At 32.8% G+C, this 24,682-nt stretch overlaps 2 protein-coding genes, 2 long non-coding RNA genes and 1 pseudogene across 7 annotated transcripts; all 5 read right to left on the reverse strand.

Annotated features, from left to right (window-relative positions):
* Positions 1-986: 986 nt before the first annotated feature.
* On the reverse strand, positions 987-3,210 carry LOC114416597 (exocyst complex component EXO70B1-like). The gene is made up of 3 exons (XM_028381521.1): positions 3,055-3,210; positions 2,756-2,820; positions 987-2,592 (listed from the first exon to the last, which is right to left on the reverse strand). The coding sequence occupies exons 2-3, from the start codon at positions 2,760-2,762 to the stop codon at positions 1,169-1,171; spliced, it is 1,431 nt and encodes a 476-aa protein (XP_028237322.1). The 5' UTR covers positions 2,763-2,820; positions 3,055-3,210; the 3' UTR covers positions 987-1,168.
* A 2,654-nt stretch (positions 3,211-5,864) lies between these two features.
* Positions 5,865-7,167, reverse strand: LOC114416598. 3 transcript variants are annotated; one of them, XR_003667506.1, is made up of 4 exons: positions 6,833-7,167; positions 6,587-6,704; positions 6,341-6,492; positions 5,865-6,095 (listed from the first exon to the last, which is right to left on the reverse strand). It is a non-coding gene; the product is annotated as an uncharacterized LOC114416598 (long non-coding RNA). The 3 variants fall into 3 exon arrangements; XR_003667505.1 differs by having other exon boundaries at positions 6,903-7,166; XR_003667504.1 differs by having other exon boundaries at positions 6,819-7,166.
* A 349-nt stretch (positions 7,168-7,516) lies between these two features.
* LOC114415926 lies at positions 7,517-14,367 on the reverse strand (annotated as a pseudogene).
* A 117-nt stretch (positions 14,368-14,484) lies between these two features.
* On the reverse strand, positions 14,485-15,992 carry LOC114416599. Its single transcript, XR_003667507.1, has 5 exons — positions 15,855-15,992; positions 15,296-15,370; positions 15,095-15,200; positions 14,896-14,967; positions 14,485-14,821 (listed from the first exon to the last, which is right to left on the reverse strand). It is a non-coding gene; the product is annotated as an uncharacterized LOC114416599 (long non-coding RNA).
* Positions 15,993-18,618: 2,626 nt separating this feature from the next.
* On the reverse strand, positions 18,619-21,007 carry LOC114416600 (exocyst complex component EXO70B1-like). Of its 2 annotated transcripts, XM_028381523.1 has the most exons (2): positions 20,843-20,985; positions 18,619-20,468 (listed from the first exon to the last, which is right to left on the reverse strand). In XM_028381523.1, the coding sequence occupies exon 2, from the start codon at positions 20,444-20,446 to the stop codon at positions 18,923-18,925; it is 1,524 nt and encodes a 507-aa protein (XP_028237324.1). In that variant the 5' UTR covers positions 20,447-20,468; positions 20,843-20,985; the 3' UTR covers positions 18,619-18,922. The 2 variants fall into 2 exon arrangements, with proteins under 2 accessions (XP_028237324.1, XP_028237323.1); XM_028381522.1 differs by having other exon boundaries at positions 18,619-21,007.
* Between the last annotated feature and the right edge of the window lie 3,675 nt (positions 21,008-24,682).

Genomic DNA, 24,682 nt, shown 5'->3' on the forward strand with positions numbered 1-24,682 from the left:
TACACCGTTATCAGTATTATCTATAGGTAGTTGGTCTATAACATTTTCCTCGTTGTCAGTATGATCTATCAGTGGTTGTTCTATCACATTTTCACCTATTGAACTTGCTTCTGCGTCATTTTTATGAATAATAACAAATTTATCAAGGGCACCACGTTGAGATTCAATTAGCTTTTCAACTTTTTGTTTTTTCTTCAATTTTTCATAACCAGATTCATACTTTCTATTTGACATTTTCTTTTGTAAATAATCAAAATAAAAAAATTAACTAAATATTAAAGAAATCTAAATAAACTAAACTCTAAAATAAATATAGAAAATGATGATCGATGAACAGAACGATAGAACCTGGAATTGGAAACAGACAGAGATTTTGTTGTTTAGATGTTGTGTCAGGCGCAAGGGTGCTACGTGATACGTGTTGTATTGCTGCGTACCCAGAGTCATGCCCGTGAAATGAATCGTTCCACCAATCCACCGAGATGGAGATGAAAGGCTCTGTACGCGGGACGCCGGGATGTATGTGGTTTATAGGCATTCAGAATCCAGAGAGGTTGAGCCGCACCGACAAAGTTTGATCAATAGACAATAGGTTTCCTTCAAGTGAAGACGAAGAATAGATTTTTTTTTTATGAACAGAAGATAAGGAGATGAAAAAACGTGAAAAATACAGTCTGGAGAGTGAGATATGTTAGTTAGGAAATTGAGATGGGTTAAAGGAAAGTTAATAGGGATTTACTTTTTTGGGATAAATAAAATACTTTAAATGACAATAATTGTAATATTGGTTAATTTTTAAAAAGATGATATTGATTGACTAATTTTTAGGGAAGAGAGAGATTCTAAATTATTTTATTTTGATCAGTTAAAATTTGTTAATAGTTAGTAATAAAAAAAATTTAAGGACCTAAAAAATTTTTTTTTTGGGTCTTAGACTGATGCCTAATTTGCCTAAGACATTGCATGGCCCTGTTACACAGTTGGGATTTTGTGTTGAGACATACAGTGGAATAAATGTACGACAATGGCACAAATCCTTTGAGAAACAAATTGTGTCTCCTTTGAATAAATGTACAACTATGTTTGCAATGAATGATGATGATATTTTTGTATTCTAAATCAATGCAAACTTGTGTCTCCTTTCCGTCTCTTCTGGCATCAGATTCATCTACTCTCTTACAAGAAACAAATTGTTGAGTCTATCTTGAACGTCAAACATTCCATACTCAATGTGCTCATAAGCTTGGTTACCAAGAAAATCCTGCAACCTCCCAATGAAGTTTCCATATGCTGGCAACAACATCTTTTCTATGGATTCTATTATTTTTCTCCTTAGCTCCTCAGTGAAGACAAACCACGTAGACTGAATGTTGCATATATCGTCAAAGTGTCCGTTGAAGGAACGAAGCTTGTTTTTCATTAACTGTGCCGCAACATTAGGCTCTGACTCATTGATGTCCAGCTTCAAAATATCCAAGATCTTATTCCATGAGTTTCTCAGATAGAGTTGAAGGTTTTCTTTGATACTAGTTGTGTTTTTTTTAATCCAGTCATTTCCAAGAATATGTCTCAATCCACGCTGCATTGCCCTTCGTTGTATGTAGCTTCGATTGTTGATGATGAAAACGTAACCCAAAATAGGATCATGGTAATTTTGGGAGTTGGCTTCCAAACTGCTGTCTAACAGGTCTGTTATCAGTGGAAACTTTCTTTCTTCATCAGTCATGGGGTTCAAAGAACCTCGCCAATCCTTATCTATTTTGTCAGCGTAGTCCAACACATCAAGGGTAATCTGATGAACCCTGCCGCCGGGAACAATGGCTTTCTCCTTAACACCGTAAGTAAGAGTTAACAATTCCCCGAACTTACGTATTCCGTGTAATGCTGAGTAAATGTTCAAATCCATCAACAACTTGTCCCGCAATGCAGGGTAACTGGCCAAACTCTTCCGAAACCTGAACCTATGTATTCCGGGTAATGCAGGGTACTTATCCTCAAGGGGAATGGACCCTTCAAAGACGCATTCACAGAGTCTTCTTTCATTGGGTAATAGTATCCTATCAGCTAAGCACAAAGCTTTTATAAAAAACTCGGTCTTAATCGTGTTGCCAATTTTGAGCTCTATCAACGCTGATAGTATCTCACTCAGAAACTCCCTCCGCCAAGTAATGTACACGTCAATGCATTCCTCCCTTAACCCTGCTGTCACCATCAGCCTTACACATTCACGAAGGTCATTGATAATAACTGATGGCAGAGAATCCACCACCAAGTTGTCATCGCAATGCAATTGCAGATCTGGAGTCTGGACAAGACTAGCTTTGAGGTATTCCTCAGCATGCTTGAAAATTGTTAAAATAACATTTTCATTCTCCTTCTTTAGGGCCTCTATGCAACCCATGAACTGTGTCACAATACTATTGTTATCACTATCATTAATTCTTTGTTGTGATTCAGTGACTAACAATCCTAGATCCTCAATTTGTGGAGGGGAATCAGCCTCTTGTGCCACAGATACAATAGCCTGGGGGGAATCCACTTGAGTAACACTAGAACTAGGTTTAGCATCTCTCAGAGGAGTTTTCTTTGAACCAAACATCCTCTCTCAATCTCTCTCTAAAAAAACAGTGATCTAGATCCTCAATTTGTGGAGGGGAATCAGCCTCTTGTGCCACAGATACAATAGCCTGGGGGGAATCCACTTGAGTAACACTAGAACTAGGTTTAGCATCTCTCAGAGGAGTTTTCTTTGAACCAAACATCCTCTCTCAATCTCTCTCTAAAAAAACAGTGATCTTGTGTATCAATTAGGTCCTGGAACTTCAAAACAAGCAAAAATCCAAAGATCAAATTCAAGTTCTTTAGCATAAACCCTCCACTAAAAATTGAATTTTGAAATTAAGATGAATCCAAATTCATATCAATTAAAGTGGAATTACGTAAATTGAAGTTCAAAGAAATGTATAATCGCAGAACTGAAAGTGAAAACTAGATAAGAATGATAAAAAGAAAGGCCAGAACAGAACATAGTTGTAGAAAGAGAAAGGAAGGTACCTGCTGATGAAAAAAATGTAATTACACGAAGGAAGGAGGGAAGTATAGACAACGAATATGAGGCTAAGAGGGTTGGATGGTTTCAACGCGGAAGCTCTGCAAAATCCCGTTGAAAATTCACGTGATTGCTCACCGCTGATGTATGCGCTCGTTTGAATTAATATGACAGTTGTCAGCGATGACATTTTCTTTAAATCATCAATATTATATTATTAGTCAGTAACCCGTGCATACGCACGAGTTACTCGATTAATCAAACTTCAAAGGTTGATGTTCATGTGAATTTGAAACCCGTGCATACGCACGAGTTACTCGATTAACCAAACTTCAATGGGATTACTTGATTTAGGGACTTCAAAGGTTGATGTTTATGCGAATTTAAAATCTGTGCATACGCATAGAATACTTGATTAAGGAAACTTGATGTTCATGCAAAACAATTGTTTCAGATGACAAACTTAACAAACTATATTAAGATGAATCTCATAAGGCTCAAACATAGTAAACAAAATAAATGTTTAAAACTAAAAGGGTTAAAAAGTAAAAAGAAAGTGTAATTAAATATAGAATTGAAATTTCAAATAAGTCAAATAATTTTTTTTATAAATGATAGCATGTCAATTATAATATAAATTACTCCATATTTACATTTTTCAGGTCACATAACAATTGTTAATTTACACTTAAACACTGAATTTCAAACACCTCAACAATGACCACAGTATTTCCTCTAATTACCTGCAATAAAAGAGAAAAATTATCAATTTTAAATCCATGTTCATGTTCTATTAACTGCAGTGTCTTACCAACTTAAATTTAAAAGACAATGCAAAAGAATAGGTCTCACCACCATTCCTATGGGATTTTTCTCATTGTCATTCACTTCACCACCAAAAAATTCAAGTGAAAGATGGGAGGAAAGCTAATGTCTTAAAATCCCGTGAAAAAACATGAAACAAACAATAATAACTAAATAATAATGATAACACATAATAATAATAATAATAATAATAATAATAATAATAATAATAAAATAAATTAATTAATTAAATACAAAAAGAGAAAGTAAGGAAAATTTCTACTTTTTATTGCACTAGCAACGTGATTTGTCTCTCGTGTGAATCTCAGTATTAAAGTTGGTAGAGTATTTTCAATTATAATAAATAAGAAATTCAGAGTATAATTTGTTTTCACTCATAAATATAAAGAGAAATAACTAAAATACACAGAAAATAAAAAATATATTATGTACATAAAAATGCAGGAAGCAATCAGCAAGATAAAAATAAAAAAAATATTAATTAACTGAAAAAGAAAAAGGTGATTTAAAAAATAAAACATAAAAAAGGATATATAATAAGTTGAAAAGTTAATAAGATAAAAAAATAAACACACTTGCTAAAGTTAAATCAACAACACATAATAATAATAATAATAATAATAATAATAATAATAATAATAATAATAATAACAAAATAAATAAATAAATTAATTAATTAAATACAAAAAGAGAAAGTAAGGAAAATTTCTAATTTTCATTGCATTATCGACGTGATTTGTCTCCTGTGTGAATCTCAGCATTAAAGTTGATAGAGTATTTTCAATTACAATAAATAAAAAAATTCAGAGTATAATTTGTTTTCACCCATAAATATAAAGAGAAATAACTAAAATACACAGAAAATCAAAAATATATTATGTAAATAAAAATGCAGGAAGCAATCAGCAAGATAAAAATAGAAACATTATTAATTAACTGAAAAAGAAAAAGGTGACTAACCCTTTATTCTTTTTATATAAAAATTTTCAAACCCCACCAGAAAAAGAAAAACTACTTGACATATCCTATTTTATACATCCAGTTTACCAAAACATGGGTTTTCAATTTAATTATAACCCATTAAGTATTGTAATCAAGTGACACAGGCATCCTCTTGATGATTTCATTTTCATCCAGAAAAGGGAAAACTACATTGCAATATGAAACTCTCTTTCACTCTCAGAGATCAAATTAACTTATATATGATCAATACAACATATATTGTAAAATAGCAATTATATATAATATTTTGTTTATTTCTTATTTCGCTGATCTTACTATTACACCCTTCATCCACAATTTCTGTAATTTGGCCAAAGGTGACGCACGGTAGACAACAAGTTATCAAACCTGCATTATTGATAATTACGAATTAATCATTGAATCATGTAAGAAATCAATTTTAATTTTTTATTGAATTGTATTGTACTAATTATGTAGCAAAAAAAATGTACAACTTAGGAGCGAGAGATGATGTTTCTATTTCCTCAATGTCTCGGAGCTACATATATTATATTATATCGATCATATAAATACATATAGATATAGATTTTACATGTCTTGAGGTCTTCTCCACAGCCACAAAATTTTCCCTTGTCAATATATTTATACCTACCCAACAGATTGGATAATTATTCTTAAAGAAAGAAATGAAAGAAAAGAAGCACTATTAATTAATGAAATAAGACAAAATGAAAGTTTGTTAGAGAAAAGAATATATATAGACAACAATAGGATATTGTAAAGTGGCTGGAAAAAGGCCAATTCTTATTCTCTGACATTAAGCCAAATAGATAATAAATAATGCATTGTGAATGTGAAATGCAGGAAAAATAGCATGTCTGATAAAATTCTTACTTTCTTTCCCACCCATTATTTTTTATTGATCGAACTATAAACTGGTTGTGTGTTTCAAGCTGTTTATTTTTTATTATCTTGTTAGAAAATTAGACTAAGGTTTCAAATCAATCGAACTATGACTATTTTTTTTTATTAATGCAATCTGTTTTCAAAATATTACATGAGACATTTATATTGAAGCTAGAGAAATTAAATGATTTCTATGATTCTATTCCTCCATTCTCTTGTTCTCCAAAAGAGGGACAACGGCGAGTATGATTCTGAGTCATCATAGACTTCACACTCTTCCTTTGCTTGCTCTTGGCTTTTCCCCCAAATAACAGCATAAAAACCAATAACCGCTATGGCTGCTCCAAGCACACTGTACATAAACAAAACCATACTTACATAATTGTATTCCTTCTAAGATTAAAGTATTTTTAAGTTGCATTCACACACATGCAAACAAAAGGTCCCCCTTTCATAATTGTAGTCCTTAGACTAAAGTATTTTTTAAATTGCATTCATTCACACGAAAACAAAATGCTCTCATTAATAAAATCATAAGTCCATAAGTTGACACACCTCCAATTTTTCTTATGATTGAGACATGAAAGAAACGTATACCTTCCAAGATAGATAGAGCCACCAAGAAAGCCAATTCCCATGATGACTGCAAAGATGATTCCAATTGGCTTAAACATTGCAACATAGAGAGGGCCCTTCTTGCTCATGACCCATATATGAACAATAATTCGAAGGGATACACCAAAAATTGCCTACATTCAGAAGCAGATCAAGTTAATCGAAATTCAGAGTAAGAAATAGAAGACTCATGCTGATATAGGAAATAGTATCACTATTTATTCTTACTTGCAATGCAATAGCTATCAAATTCACATCAAATCCTAATCTCAAAGCTTTTGGATCCGTTACCGAAATCAGTCAAGGTGGGATAGATAGAAAAAAGAAGTGGCAACCTTATTGTCTCCTGCATTAAAAACAAAAAAAAAAAAGAAAAAAGAAGCAAGTGAAACAATGGAACAATTTTGAAACATAAAGAAATTACTTAATTGCTGGTAATTTTAATTAAAAAAAATATCACCTTTGAAATCTTACATATGTTGGTAGCATCTATTATATCTTACTGTATATGTTGTATATGTTCTCGTATAAGGCTCAGAGATACCCGAGACGCAAAGCAACAAAGATCTTTATGGATTCCATCAGCCATCCTCTAACGTGAAAGAAACCGTGCATAACCAATATATCCAACTAAAACATGGAAGAATGTGCAGAACCTATATATCAAAATGAATAAAGAAGAAGAAGAAAAATATAGCAGCAATACAAATAAATCAATGATATAAACAGTGTTTGAGTAGATGACATAAACTATACAGGAATGAGAACCGAATGAGGACCAATCCATATACAGAATCTACACATACTAATCTAAAAGCTATAATTGTTTGAAGGGTGCGTGAGAAAATTCCTTGCTCTTTAACTAAGGCAAAAATTTCACAGCATCATTCGACCTCGTTTTCAAACTGAAATACTAATTTAACTACTTACAAACACAAACCAAATTAAACATCAATTTTTTGTCGGATAAGAGGTAAATTAAATATCTAAGTTTAAATTTGTGTGTAAACTTATGAGTATTAATTACTATCTATCTATAAATTCAATTGTATAAATATTATCAGCAATGCTATGTAGCACGAAAGTTTTCTGCACAAACACTATAAGAAAATAAAAGCTGAAATGTGATTGGTTGAGTTTAGATGAACAATTTTGTAATCAAATCCTTTGACACAAATTAACGGTGGGGAGCAGTGGTAAAACATTTCGTGCTAGAACGAATTCGTACTGATAAACATTTTCCAAATATTATATAGTGAGATATAATGGAACTTTGGAAATTAATGATAGCAAGCTAAGATTTAGTGAAACTTACCATGGCAGAGAGAGGTGAGAAATACATAACAATGTTTAAGCCTGCTCCCATAACACCAACACCACCACCACGAGCTTCTCTTTGCAATGCTAATTGAGTACCACGAGCTTCTCTTTGCAATGCTAATTGAGTATGTCGAAATTGCCACATCCAAAATCACAGCCAAAATGACAGTTCTACCCTGAAATCAGATTCAAATTAATCTATCACCACTTAACAATAAACTGGATTTTGTAAGGTGAATTAATTAGAAATTGGCTTATATAGTTATAATATAATTAATTCATTAATATAGTACATATTGATTTTCTCTGCTAATAAAACTAAGAATATTAATGATTAACATTTGTTGTTAAAAAAAAGAAATATATACTACACACCCTTATCCCTTTTGGAGCATATATGAGAAATAGAATAACATAGATTGTCTCCACCACAATGCCAAAGCCATCGACAGTAGCCACGAGGTACTCTCTAGCCTTTATGATTCCATAGTAAGTCCATAAGGAACAATTAAGCAATGTGCAAATGTAAGGAAGGCTTGAGAAATCTTCCGTAGATCCGTGCTTCTTTATTTTCCAAAACGTAGGTCTGCATCCTTTTGTTTAATTTATGTATCATCCAGTAGCAATAAATATGAGATATATTATAATCTAGAATGCAAATTAAGCAATGAAAAGTGAACTCTGCAATATTAGTTGATAGACTATTTACTAATAAACAAAAATTTGTATTTTGAATATTTGTTTATTATCACCTACATGATGTGCTGGTGCTTCCAAATGATAGAATAAGTGTGGAAGTTTCTGGTGGGGTCGAACCAGAGATAGAACATGTATTTGAAGACAGGGATAAATCATGTTCTTCCATGAATAATCAATGCTAAAGCAACCTAAAAGAAGAAGAAAAAACATACACACATACAAAAAAGTCTACAGTATCACTGTATTAGCTCATATGAAGAAGGAAATAAACTAATACACTACTAAAAAAACTATTTTCTACGACATTGTATTTACGACGGTCTTTAAAGAACCGCCTTTATAGTATATTAATGACATTTAGGTAAATATCATGAATATTTTAAAGACGGTCATCCTGAAACCGTGTTTGAATACTTGAAAACAAGGACGTTTTCCTAAAACCACGTTGTTATTTTTATTTTCTCACTTTCTCTCTCTTCTCTTTTATCGGGTAGTGTAGTGACTCTTTCTCTCATTCTGTCGTTCCTGCTTCTTCGTCTCCTCAACTTCTTCTCTCGTGCTGAGGGAGCTCACACGTGGCAGCTCAACTTCTTCATCGTGTCAGTCTCTTTGTCTTTTTCTTCTCACACTCACGCCTCAAACCTCACTCTCTTTGATCCGCTTGCGGTAGCGTGAGAGAGATAGAGGCAATGGCATATAGCCTGAGCTGGCCATCACCCACATCTAGGTTTTTTCATTCATTATCTTGCCCCTCACATTCGACCCCACAACCGCTGTTTCATATTCTGCCTTCAAATCTTTCTCACCAACCAATTACAAAGGTACTCTCTCTCTCTCTCTCTGTATATGATACTGATTTCTACCTCCGTAATCTGATGCTAGTCCTTTTATACGGTCTCTATGTATCTCGATGTGTACATGCATGAAATAAATTGAAAAAAAATGAACTTGTTTGACCTATAATTCATTCACACATAAATTTCTCAACAATTCTTTGTACCCAAATAAAAATTCTGGGTTGTCTTTTATTATTTTGATTCATAACTTGATCTATCTGTAATCTATTATTTATTTTGGGTGAATGAGTGAATTTTGGTTGATAAGCTCTTCAAACTTTGCTTTGAATTCGTTCAGAGATCTCGTTGATAGGAAAAGTTGATATGGTTTTGTTTGAATCTTCTCACCAATTCATAACCCCTTATTTTTTTTTTTGGGTCCTAGGCTGTTTTCTGGATTTCTTGGTGGTTGTTTTTGAAAGTGGTTTTGTGGGTTTTTTTTCTTTTTTTCCCTCGTGCCTTCTTGCCCTGACCCACTTTCACTGATTATTCATGTGCTTGTCGTTTGCTATGTTGTTTTTGGGGTAAAATATGGCCGTGACTGTGAGCAATCTTAAGCCTTTTTTTTTTTGCTTTGTATCTTACAAGGATTTTCTTTCTTCTGGAGTTCTCTGGATCTTTCATTTCTGGATACTTTCTCTCTCATTAACTTTGTTAGTTTCGAATTTATTGGTGAATTGGTGGGATTGTATTTTGTTTGCTTTAGTTCTGTGGTGTTTAGTAGTATCCAAACTTTTTGAATCCATCTTTTACCCCTTTTCATTGTTGTTTTTATGTTTTTTTAACCTTCCAAACTTTTACATACAAAAAACAAAACTTCTTGTTTTACCCTTCTACAGTTTGAACTTCTTCAGGATTGTTTTGATGTTTTCATTCCAAAGAAAAATAAACTTACATGGTCTGGTTTTCACTGCAGCATATCATTGAAATCCTTTTGGGATTGGAACTTGATATGATCATTTGTAGTTAGCGTGTTTGGATTTTAAGAAGCTAAACCAACTGGTAGTAGCTAGCGTGTTTGGATCTTATATTTTCTCTTAGTTAAAATGCTAATGTGAGAACAAAAATTCAAAAGAATTTATTTACCTTCTAAATGAACTTGAACTCTTGCCTTCCTTGGGAATATTTGTTTTCCAAGTTCTTTTCTGCATATAAGTAGATTTAAAAGAATGAAATATAGGTAAAAGAAATTCTCATTCCCGTTGGGTCCCTTGATTCTCTCAGGTGCCCTGCATGCAGGAATTATAAGGTATATTGTTTGCTAAAAATGATAATTATTTTTTGGGCTTTTTTTAATGAACATTTAAACTAATAACTATTATCTCACTGAAATTTTAATGCAGCCTCACTACGTGGGAGAGAGCACACTTGACCCTCTTAAGTAAGTAGTGTTTCAACTTTCAACCAATTTCAGGTGTTTAAGAGTGTGCGCATGATAGCAACTTTAAGAAAATATATTATGTTATTGATATTTGTTATAATTAGTGTTGAGATATAATTCTGATATGATTGTTTCCTTATTTACATTAGGATTGTTTCCTTATTTATGTTGTTGATTTAGTTTTCTAGTTACTATTTTTTATTTAATTGATTAATATTTAGCTTGATTATTATTGTCCCTACAATTAAGGGATTAGATTATTACTGTAATTAAACATTGGTTATTATAAATAAACAGCCAAGGGGACATTCATGTCCTTTACTGCATACTTGATCACTTTGGCTCTAGGTAGAGCCAAGGTAAGAAAATATGTATATTCTTATATTATTAAGTCTTTTATTACTCTTTTCCTTCTAAAATTATGTTATTAAGATATTTTATACATGTCAAGAAAAATCATAAATAAATAAAAAAATAATAACTAATAATTTTATAAAATTATTCTTATATTATCGTTAATTCAATTATAAATTTTATCATCTATCATTAATATTATAAGGATAGAAGTAAAAAAAATATTTTATTATCTGTCATGTTCTTTGTGAGACAACTGCATATTAGTCAGCACTATCAGTGGCGATATTGGCTATTTCCACTGTTAGTTTTTGGTCTCCTAGTCAAAGAATAATTAATCTTTCTACTCCTGCTGAAGTTGGGGGATGCTCGTGCTGAAGTTCCAGAAAAGAAAGCCAAAGAAAAATATATAGCACCTCACTTGAGAGCTCGTGCTGGCAATGAACCTGAAGAACATACTCAAATTCGAATACGTGTGCGAGGTAGGGAGGAGGGGCTTGTTTTAACTTTTTCATTTCTAACTTTATATCATTGATTTTTTTTTTCTTTCTACTTGAACTTGTTTCTTCAGGCCTTCTTAACAGGCTTTCTGAATCTAATGTTGAGTCAATTACTGGGGAATTGTCCTTGATCTTTCAGGTATGTCACTCATAGTCTTGCAAATGAATGCTTGTTTTATATCTTGTAACAAAATTTATATGCTTTTGTTTTGAAATGGATAAAAGGAGAGGTGAGAAAGAGGATGAAAATGATTCTAGGAAGGGTTAAAAATTATCCTTTTATTCCTGCTATTGCACTTAAATTTTCGTAATTGAAAAGAGATTTTCTTTTTAAATTATCTGTGAGGCCATGCCCATTTCTAAAGATTACTCTTATAGAAGGAATTTGTTGTAGTTTGCCTTGTCAAATTTGAATTAGTTAGGAAGTAAAGTACAAAGATCTTTTGCTAATTCCAGCATGGAGGTTAAAGTCACTTCAGGGCATAGATTGATAACTTTCATGAATTAGAACCAGATTGGTAGATTTTTTTTTTATTGAATTGAATCATCTTGGTTATCTTCTCCACAAAAAGAATGAGTGATCATTGTAAAATCATTTGTGCTGCTACTCTCTCCCTACTAGTTATGCTTTAAATTGAATCATATAGGATATTGGGAACTGCTGGTGCAACGATTGTTCAAAGGAGTTACTATTCCAACTACTTGATTTGTGGACTCAACATACATATTATATGCCTACTTTCATTTTCTCAGATCTTGACTGAGGAAGTCTTGGCATCATGTTCTAGTGGTCCTCGTGGCAATCAACAGTTAAGGATTTTTGCCTTACTATTTTACTCTTACCTCCCTCAGTGATCTTGCTAAATCCTTGATTTTTTTGTTTTTTGTATTGGAGGCAATTTGTTGAGCTCTATTTTGGTTTTAGGGGAATGTCAGAAAATAAATGAAGATATTATTATTGTCAAGATTGAGCTCTATTCTGTGTAGTTTAGAATAATTAATCTTGGGTGTCAAGATTGAGATCATTGTTATTATTGTAAACATTGTGTAGGGATTTAGAAAGTATTATTTGATCTTTGGATATGGCAAATTCTTCCTCCTTGATCTTGTGTTAAAAATAATTAAAAATAATATTCAATTTAAAGACGGTGCTTACATCAGCACCGTCTTTGAAAGTTGCTCACTTTCAAAGACGGTGTTTTTGGGACCCGTCGTTGAAATTTTTAAGCTTCGACGACATCACATTCAACGACGTTCGAAAAACGTCGTTGTATCTCCTATTTGACCGTCGTAGAATCGCTTTTTTCCAGTAGTGATAATTTGAATTAGTCTATTTTTCTTATAGTAAAAGCAAGGTAAATGAGTATACAAAAAAAAAAAGATAAGAAACATGATAATAGCACAAAACAATTTTTTAATTTGGAAAAAAATAGAAAATATATTGGAATATGGACAAAATTTAAATACAATAAAAGTATTATTTTGTGATCAGAATTAGAGTTTTACTTCACTAATCTAATCGGTGTGTTGACATTTATTACGAACCTATATTACCCAAATTATCCAGGTAAAACTGTAATTTAGATTAAAAAAAAATACTGATGGGTCATCAACTTTTATAAGTTTATGTTGACATTTGTTAATTTATGTTGAGCAGGAACATGAGAAAGATGTTGCCCAAATAATACCTTAAAGCTTACACAGGAGAAAGAAACATGAGAATTGAGATGATGCTGCCTCCATCAAATTAACAAAGAACAGACAATATTTATATATGAAGCACCCCTTTTTGGGGCATTAATCAAGATTGGTCACCAACTTGGCAAAACCGTGAAAGAATGATCACCTATGACTCCAACAAAGAAACTTGCATCTGCCATGATATTTTGCAGACCAAGAAGCAATAAGGTTATTTTCCAAATGGGGTGGTTTCAAGACATTGTTGGGTTAGTGAAAGGGTTTCATTTTTTATCTAGCAATCAAAATCTTAATCGAGGGTTGTGAGAGGATTTATCAGCATTGCATAACCACTGCATTGTCATATAAAAGTTTGCCTCGTCATACAGATGTCCATGGAATTAATAATGAAAATGAGATGCTCCCTATCAAACTTGGTAGAGAAGAATACTTATTCACATATAATAATCCCCCTTATCATTTCATTCACCCAGTATGCGTTCTGCCCAAATTCAGTTATTTTATTTTTCACATTTAGCATGGGGATCATTCTGATTTTAGTTTGATTTAGTCATTTATATTGAAAACAAACCTGAACAGCAGATATACTGATGGCCCCATCCATAACTCCAGGACGAATTCCTAGACCCTGAAACCAAATGACAAAGTGACAGAAAAACAGTAAGCCAAGGTGCAGAGCATGGATGTCATTTTTATTTTGTCAATAATAAAGTGATCAAGATAGATTAGTTCAAACATAAAAACTCAAGTGTAAGTTTCCCTGCATATAGCAAAGCTTTTCACATAGAATTTTGCAAGCAATACCTTTCTCCATAAGTCAATACCTGCCTTTCTATATCCTCTGATGCAATCATCTGCAAAAGCAATGAGTTTTGAAACACATGACGTACTATATGAAATCAAACCAACCCAATTCCCCTTTCTAGATGTGACAAAGAAATCCATAATAGATCATAATATAGAAGGAAGCAAAGATGCAAGAGAGACACATTATTTTTAATTCAGGTGCGGAGGGAAGAGTAAATGAAAGAAATTCCATATCATTCAAACTACCAGTGAGAGTTAGAGAGAGCATACTCTGGACTCTAAATTCATTACAACTGCATACTCCGTGGATGTCTTGGCATGGTCAAGCTGTACCTGTGTAACTGCCATTGCAGGAAGCCTATATTTAATTTGGCACATACCAGGATTCACAGCAAGAGAAAAAAAGCAACCCAGATTAAACCTTGTCCCGGTGATGCAATTGCTATTAATTCTCTGGCTGCTAAATCCACAGCTTTTGGCACAAAATCAGAGGCCTATATCGATGCATAAGAAAAAGCACTCAATTTTGATAAAAATAAATAAAGATTTGGTTAGAGGAATGAAATTGAAATTAAGGCAGATTAATAAAAATAAATAAAGATTTTAGGTATTAGATAATGTTTATCCATGTAGCACTATATATTAATGCTGCCTGAATTGTATATACTCAAGGAAATACATTTTATTTGGAAGTTGAAAACTACAAATGAACAACCTCTATTGCCATACACCCTCCTTGACCAAGATTTGGTTGCATTGGATGTGCTGCATCACCTCTGTATAATCATATGTTCTCATGTTTCTGATATGAGTGCAATCACTTCATCACACCAATTACCAAAGAGATCCAAAAGCCTATTCTTCTTACCTGCTGTAACTCAGACAAATGAATTTGTTTCAATTACAATAACAATTGATACACACAACAAAAGGTAAACATACCTTTTGGGAAAGGGTCACTTGAAGGGGGTTCCCCATGGAAAGCATACCACTGCATCTTGCCATGGCCAACATCTGAAGCAACAAAGTACTGGTTCAAGCCCAAGAACACCGATACCTTCATGTAATCACCAAAACAGAAACTTTAAATAGTAGAACAGTTTATAACATTGTCCCAACATTTTATTTGGGAATGAAGTACCCTACCTAACGGTATCAATATATGGGGGCACATAGCTTGTTAATCCACTATAGCATGTGAAACCCGAGTAATTTGCTTCTTGCCGCCCAAAGAGTTTTGAACGCACCTAAGAAAAAAAAAGAATAGATTGAATGGTAAAAGCAAGAAAAAGAAGAAACTCATTTGTTAATAAAGCTAGAAGGGAAGGATGGTATATTTTACTTCTGACCATATTCCATCTGCTCTTATTAAAATATCACCTTCATGTTGCTCTCCATTTTCAAGGATCACTCTAACCTGATGTGAATGAAAAGATTATTCAAAATTGGAAAACCACTAACATAAGTCTTAATCAATCAGAAATTAGTTGTGCAGAGAAACTTAAACCTTGTTAGGTTCCTGAATAAAATATTAAGCATCAAATTTTGATGCTGCAAAAGAAAAATGAACAGTAAAACAATTTCCAACACAAACAACAAAGCCACAGACACCCTGATCCAAATAAAAATCACAAAAAACACAAAAAGATACTGTGAGGTGCAGAGCTTGCATGCAAATTCAGATAATTAAGAATTGAGGAAAATGCATAAAAACTCATAGACTTTCCCATAAAAGTCTGAACAAAATAAAAAAATATGAGTTTTAGAAAAAAAACAACAACGAAGCATAAAAAAACACAAAAAATCAGACAAAAAACGGTGATGATCATGCTTTCTAGGCATTATAAATGAAGTAGTCGGTAAAAGACATTGATTCGTGTCAATGAAGTATGAATACTCACAATCTGCAGCTTGACGGTTTTTCCTTCCAGCTCCACGATTCTGATTTTCTGAAAATAAAATAAAAATGAGTGTTGGGCCATAAATAGAAATAACAAAAGAGAAGAAGAGTGATAATTACGAAATCAACTCCAATAGTACTTACGTGGCTGTCGACCTAGGAGTCATCCTGAAACGAAATGAAGAAACAAAGGAACTGAACAAAAAGAGAGATTAGGAGAAGCAAATAAAGTGATGACTCCCAGCGAATCTGAGAAGCAAGCAAGATTTTCCAACGGAAGAGTCGCCGATTAGGAGAAGCTTGATCAGATAATCGTTGAAACCAAACCAAACCCCAAATTAAACTCGGAGGCTAAATTTATAGTCTAAAGCCAAGCACAGAAAGGGAAACTCGGTTGAGTGCAGGAACGACGGCGAGATAATGCATGGCTACCCAACCCATCCTCAAAGCCAAACCAAAATCGTAAAAAAAATAAAAATAGAATGAAGATGAGAAGAGAAACAAAACAGAAAATGCTCAGACTTTGTGTAAAGAAGAGAAGAGATGAAGAGAGAGAAAACATCTTAACGTGGCAGAAAAAAGGCAACACAGCAGGCAGGTGGCACAAATCAAAGCAACAGGTGACACAAAACCAAAGCAAAGCTGGAGGGCTATAAAATGACCAAAAAAACAAAAAATTGGACAGCTGTCAATCTCTCAGCCATGGGTATTTTAGTATATTCCACATACTTCGTATATAGATATTGATATTGATTAGGCTTAATTTTAAAATTCGTTTCTTATTTTACAAATTTCACTCAATTCGTTTATTATTTTTTAATTCAGTATCTTACATAAAAAAATAAAACTTATATATATATATATATATATATATATTAATTTATTCAAAAATAAAATTTAATTTTATATATTTTATTTTAAAAGATAATATATAAGATAATAAAAATATAATAAATTAAAAAAAAATTTAAACTATTTTCACATCAATAAATATTACCAACTACCCAAATAGACAAATAGGTACAGTGATAAAAGAGTTTGTTTCTTATTTTAAAAATAAAGACCATGATTCTTACTTTAAAGGTTAAAATTAGCTCTAAACTAAGATAATGTATTTTAAGATATAAGATAACTTAAATAATGAATTAAAAAATAGAAATATCGATTTAGTGTAATAAACAAATAAGGATCAAATTTTACAATTAAGCCTTTTATATAAAGTCAGTGCATAATTTTTTTTTCACTTTTTATATTTACAATATCATTTTAATATAATTAATACATACATAATTTTCATATATTATATTTACAATATCATTATATTATTTTTAAGTGATATATAAAGTTTTCAGTTATTTTATTTTTATACCTGCGCATTACCCTGGATGACAATCTAGTTTATAATTTACAATAAACAAATGTATGAAGATCGCAAAACTTAAATTTTAGTATTCAAGTAGAAACTTACACAGTTAACCCGAAGAAAATCTGGTGGATTACTAATTTTAAAGCTAATGACAAGATTATTTTACGGGTACCATATATTTGATAATGATAATACTGAGAATTTTAAAAATACAGCCTAATAAACAATATTAACATATCTATATGATTTAGGGGTTGCTCTTATTCATTACAGAGGTAGTGAATGAAAAAAAGAATTGAAGAAGAGTATAATCTTTTAACATACGGAATTTTGGAAAACCATCAATCTATATTGACCAAAGTAAAAGTCTCTTTATATCATAAAATGAACAAAGTTGAGGAAGAAAGAAATTTGAGGGATTAAGAATTATTGATAGAGTTCAAAAGTCCGCAGAGTTGAATTCAGAGACGCTAACATGTCAACTCCACTGCTTTAGTTTCAGATTTTATAAAATTAACGTATACAACAAGTATTTGAAGACCTCAATTTGATAAACAGCTAGAAATTGATGAATTGAACATCACCAATTTTAAATTTTAAACTCTTCCCAATAAAATATAAAACTTAACACCCTCCAGAGAAATCATTTTGGCACGGGAGTTATTCAAAGCTGAAGCAGAATGGTTAACATTGTAGGCGTAACAAATTGTTCTAAAACTACTCTATTTTTGTAAATTGTTTTTTTTATTACTTTCATAGAAAAAAGTCATATAATTGCAATATTTATGGCATCCTTATTGACTGGAAATTGATTTTTTTTTTTGCTCCTCTTGACTAGGAAATTTTTTCAGATTTGTCATTGCCAAAGTTTAAAATGATACCACTTCAAGTCTGCCGGTGCTTAACAACAAAAAAAGCTTAAAATGATGGAAATACTGGGAGCAGAGATTAATATATTTGCTATCTAAATATCCAAAGTTTTTTATTTTTTACTAAGCATGCTTTATGGAGATTGTGGACTTTATGTCATGTGTACTTGAAGTGCTTTGCTTTGCTCTAACCTCACGTTTTAAGATTCCACTAAGTGTGATAGGTTCTATTGTTTCAGTTATCATGTTGTATCGAAATAAATCAGTTCGTAGGAATTTTTCACTGAGCCCTCATGATATGTTGTTGGTTTTGATGGTTGCATATTTGTTCTAATGTCTCCTTTTTCAGACAATGAAAGCATGCACATAAAATCAGGAATGTTAAGCTTAAATTTCAATAATGCATTTGGATTAATGGCACAGATTAAATAGGCCACTTGAACGGTAATGGTACAACTCTTGATGTGCTACCTTTACTCGGAAAGACACCTATGTTAACCCTTACTACCAAATAACAGTCATACAGGAAATTGCTATATATACAGGATTTAATGCGTGCATGCACCATTTGTACAACATGTGGCAAAGGCAATACATGAACAATCACCATGATGATTATCGTTCTTGGATTTAACCAATCTTAAACATGGAAACAAATTAAAGAGGAATCCTTACACAGTTGGGATTTTGTGTTGAGACATACAGTGGAATAAATGTACAACAATGGCACAAATCCTTTGCAACTATGTTTGCAATGAATGATGATGATATTTTTGTATTCTAAATCAATGCAAACTTGTGTCTCCTTTCCTTCTCTTCTGGCATCAGATTCATCTACTCTCTTACAAGAAACAAATTGTTGAGTCTATCTTGAATGTCAAACATTCCATACTCAATGTGCTCATAAGCTTGGTTACCAATAAAATCCTGCAACCTCCCAATGAAGTTTCCATATTCTGGCAACAAGATCTTTTCTATGGATTGTATTATTTTTCTCCTTAGCTCCTTAGTGAAGACAAACCACGTAGACTGAATGTTGCATATATCGTCGAAGTGTTCGTTGAAGGAACGAAGCTTGTTTTTCATTAACTGTGCCGCAACATTAGGCTCTGACTCATTGATGTCCAGCTTCAAAATATCCAAGATCTTATTCCATGAGCTTCTCAGATAGAGTTGAAGGTTTTCTTTGATACTAGTTGTGTTTTTTCGAATCCAGTCATTTCCAAGAATGTGTCTCAATCCACCCCGCATTGCCCTTCGCCGTATGTAGCTTCGATTGTTGATGATGAAAACGTAACTCAAAATAGGATCATGGTAATTTTGGGAGTTGGCTTCCAAACTGCTGTCTAACAGGTTTGTTATCATGGCTATGTTATTCAGTGGAAACTTTCCTTCCAAACTGCAGTCTAACAGGTCTGTTAACTGTTCATCTATAATCCCAGCGTAGTCCAGCACATCAAGGGTAATCTGATGAACCCTGCCGCCGGGAACAATGGCTTTCTCCTTAACACCGTAAGTAAGACTTAACAATTCCCCGAACTTACTTCCATGTATTCTTCCGGGCAATCCAGGATAACTGTCCAACTTCTTCCGAAACCCGAACCTATGTATTCCGGGTAATGCAGGGTACTTATCCTCAAGGGGAATGGACCCTTCAAAGACGCATTCACATAGTCTTCTTTCATTGGGTAATAATATCCTATCAGCTACGCACAAAGCTTTTATATAAAACCGGGCAATTTTGAGCTTTATCAACCATGATAGCATCTCACCCAGAAACTCCCTCCGCCAAGTAATGTACACGTCAATGCATTCCTCCTTTAACCCTGCTGTCACCATCAGCCTTACACATTCACGAAGGTCATTGATAATAACTGATGGCAGAGAATCCACCACCAAGTTGTCATCACAATGCAATTGCAGCACTGGAGTCTGGACAAGACTAGCTTTGAGGTATTCCTCAGCATGCTTGAAAATTGTGAAAATAACTTTCTCTTTCTCCTTCTTAAGCGCCTCTATGCAACCCATGAACTGTGTCACAATACTATTGTTATCACTATCATTATTTCTTTGTTGTGATTCAGTGACTTGGAATCCTAGATCCTCAATTTCTGGAGAGGAAATAGCTTCCTGTGCCATGATAACAATAGCTTGGGACGTATCTACTTGAGTAGTGCTAGAACTGGTTCTGGTTCCCTGTGATTCTGAATGTGAACCAAATTCAATGACTACATGATGATGATTTTGATCTTGGAGTCCATGATACCCACTTCTCGCAGCAACCAAAGAGGAACGAAGAATGACGAGGGAATAACTGAAACTTCCTCCAACAATGACTAACCATGACTTTATTTTCATGAGTTGTATTGTTAGGACTCCACTGAAAAAGTGTAAGAGATCAACCTCAAAACCAAAATGACTCAATCTTGATACAGCCAAAGACATGATTGCAAATGCAGCACATGAAACAAGGCTATATGCGTCTGGTTTCCCTTTCACTTCTTTATCGAAGAAAAAAGCATACACAGAAGTGATCATCAAAATAAAAAAGGCCATGTGAGCTTCCACCCGAGGAGAGGTGGAGCACTCCCAAACCTTTGCAAACAAGACAGTAAGGCAGATAATGAAACTAAAACCAATGTAAAGTAATATCTTCCACCATGTCCACTTTCCAAATAGATTATTGAAAGAAGAGCTGAAAGCGTAACAGAGCAGTCCAACAACAGATGAAAAGAAACACACAAATCTCCATACCTTTGGCTTCTGCAGCCAACTCTGAATATTGATCATGATCAACATGAAGACCATGCCTCTTTCTCAAGCTAGCAAAGTTTGTATTCTGGAAAATAGAAGCTGATAGCCACCACCAGTTTTAACTCGGGATAAGATAAATCCTTCATCTTTTCATAGAAATTTCAAGGAAAGGGAATGGAAAGAGAAAGCTACGGTTGACTTAGTGCTTTGCATGATGAGGACGAATTAATATGTGTAACATCCATTTTTCATGAAATATATTAAAAATAATTTTATTTTAAATAAATAGAATTTTAAGAAAATAACAAATTTTTTGTAATTAAATAAATAAGAAAAATAGTTTAATTAATTATAATAATAATTTTAGGGAAACTAAAATAAATATATGTTTTTTAAAAAATATATTTTTATTTATTCATTTGAGAGGGACTAAAATAGATTTTCTTCATATAAAATGATAAAATAAAAAAAATAAACAATATTTCCAAAATATCTTAGTTATAAATAGAGACGTAATATGTCACTTTTTATGTTTACTACAAGTCTCCGCGCTCTCTCTTCCCCTCAAATCCGTTTTCCCTTCTTCCTTTCTCAAAATTCTTTCTTTTTCCGCATATACTAAAACTTGTCTCAGTGAAACCGTTGGATCCTTGTGAAATTTGAACTTGTGGTTCGGTACTTATTTTTTCACATACCTACCGTTGGGATTTTTGAGATAATATCTGTGGTGGAAGAAATGTTCCTCGCACTGAACTTTCTCTTTTCCTGTAGACACCTAAAACCTGTCCCAGTAAAATTATGATCCCGGACTTGTCAACCGTTGGATCATCATGAAATTTGAACACCACCTTTGGAACCCATTTTGTCACATTCTCACTGGTGGGATTTTTGAAATAATGTTTTTGTAGAGATAAATTAGTTTCACACTTTGACAGTAAAATGGAGGCTACAATCTTTTCCCATTCTCTCTAACGCTTGGAAATCCTAACAGAGCAAACAGAGGAAAAACTTGAGGAATCTTATGAAACTACTAAAAATGTTGCTATCATTGTTAGACTACACACGTGAGCTTGCTTAGAGGTAACAAATGAGTTTATTGCAATTGGGATTAGAATGAACATGTGTAAGGATCCTTAGGGGATCAAATTAAGGTTTATTTTGAAATGTTTATTGTATTGTACATGTTTGATTATATTTGCGAGATTGTTATATTGGGATCATGAAATTGTGATTGAAATTTTGTGTAAGTGATAATTTGAATTCGTGATGAATTGTGAGATAACATGTTGCATTAAGATCATAAAATTGTTATTGAGATGAAGTATAAGTGCAAAATTGAACATGTGTTAATTTGTGATATACATGTAAACATGAGATTTGGTTGTGAATAAGTGTGTGATTAATACTTGATGATGCAATACTTGTGTTGTGAGCTGTGAATTATACAATAACCCAACTAGTGTTTACCTTGAGAAAAGTGTTTATGCGTAGTGTTAAAGGGAAAATGTAGGATTCCTACTTAGCAACCTAAAGTGTTAAATTGTAGCACAAGGTGTTAAACGTGTTTCAAACATGAATGTGAGGTCGTGGGTATTGTATAATTCATGAGTAGTATCTATGTGCAAAAATTGTTTTAGGGGTTGGACCTGAACTAAGAAAGTGAGGCCCTAACAGATTCTTCGAAGTCTAGGCCTTGAGGGTAAAGACACTCGATTTAAATGCTCCTTTAAGCCTATGTTGATCCCATATGGTTGGAGCATTCTCGCAAAACAGAATGATCCTGACTAGTCACCTTATGATTTTACTTAATAAGAATGACCTAACATACCCATTGTGGTGTGTCTTGTTATGTACTCCTAAGCGCCCCAGGTTGGTTTTTCATTGACATGGTACCACATTGCATATAGGCTTGAGTCTTAGTATAATTGTTGCATAATGTTTGCTAATTGTTTATTATGAAATTGATGAGTGTTATTACGTCTTGACCTGAGTGTGTGATTCATGTGTAATGTGATTGGTGATTGAAAACTGAATTTTGAATGATAAAGTGGTAAAGTGACGTTGATTGTATTAAGTTGAACTATGTTATAAATACTTCTATAATTTATTTTGATTACGTTTTTGTTTATTTGTATTTTTTTAGAAATGTGATAACTCACTTCCTATGTGCTATTTGTGTTTGAATCCTGTGATGATCTCGAACCTTGTGTTCGTGGGAGCAGATAACTAGGTATATGACTTTAAAAAACCTCGTGTTCGAGGACGCTGAAACACAATGTTTTGTTAGGATTGACATTGGGGATGAGTTTTATTTTAATTGCATGATGTTATTTTATTTTACCTCACTAATTTAACAAAATTTCTTTTATAAACTTTGACGGTCTTGTTTTGAGCCAGATATGCTTTTAATAAGTTTTATTTGATAATAGTGAAATGAATGTAAATCTTTTACTTACATAAATTTGTTTATCTTTATTTTTATATTTTTTATTTATTTATATGTATGTCGGGATAGAGGAATTCATACTATAAATAAAGATAAACCGGTCGTCAGGTCTACCTCCATAATTTGACCAGTTCAATCCTAAGTTGCTGATGTCATTAGGTGCCAGCTACGTTGCTGATATCATGAGGTTTAAATACATTTGCAATTGGCTAAATTTTACCCTATTTTTTTCAGTTTAATTCCTTATGTTTTGAAAGGTTGAATTGTGTTTGTTAAAGTCTTTTCACAAATATTTTATAAAGACACAATGAAGGAAGACAAACAAAGCAACTCACAAATTTGAACACTTTCAACAACACAAACCAAAGGTATGGTCCTATGGATGAAGTATAGTTTTGTAAATCTGGTTTTGAAAAATTTGGTAAACACTGCAGAGTTAGCTGCAAACAGGTTGAATCCAAGATCGAGATTAATTGTTTTGTAAAAATGGATAATGTGATCGAAGAGAATCTTCAGGATTATCCTAAAAAGTTTGAGTTGTTGAAAAGTGATACTAAAAAATTGTACAAAATTAATGATAAGTAAAAGAGAGCATTAAGAACTTGCAGAAAGTAATGAACAAAATGGGAAAAAGAATTATAAGCAATGAACAATATTCAAAGGTAAGGTTAGCTTTCCCTTTTGGCCTTCATCTCTCACTTACAAGAAACGAACAGTGGAGTCTATTTTGGATGTCCAATACTCTATCATCAATGTAGTCATAAACACACTTACCATGTGTGTCTTGGAACCTCCCAGTGAGGTTTTCATATGCTGGCAAAAGGTGTATCTTATTGATCTTATTGTTTATCCTTAGCTGCTAGCTCATCCAGCACAAATCATATATGTTGACTGAGCATTGCATATGTCATAAAAAGTGTCGTTGAACTTGATGATATCATAAATTAATTAGATGAAGATATGTTATTTTTTCAAACAAAAGTTATTTTGAATTTTAAAGCCTTTTCACAACACTTTTGAATGTTTTGTCTATTATTTAATTTTATCTTTCAATGTATAAATTACAACAAAGGTCACAGAACGTAAATTTTAGTATTCTAGTAGAAGTTTACACTGTTAATCAAAAAAGAAAATCTGGGTAGATGACCAAATTTTTAAGTTAAGACATCATTATTTTACCGGTATTATATATGATAATGATATAACATTGAGCTATGTTAAAATACAGCTATGTTAAAACTTTTCTTCTTTATCAACCATGGTGCCAAACAAACCATTCCAATCCCGAATTGTCATATCAGTATAATCCAACACATCAAGGCTAATCTGATGAAGCCTGCCACAAGGAACAGTGATTTTCTCATAAGATAGATACACAAGACCCCCAAGTTGCC

Source organism: Glycine soja, chromosome 6 (genome assembly GCF_004193775.1).
Source record: "Glycine soja cultivar W05 chromosome 6, ASM419377v2, whole genome shotgun sequence".
NCBI lineage: Eukaryota > Viridiplantae > Streptophyta > Magnoliopsida > Fabales > Fabaceae > Glycine > Glycine soja.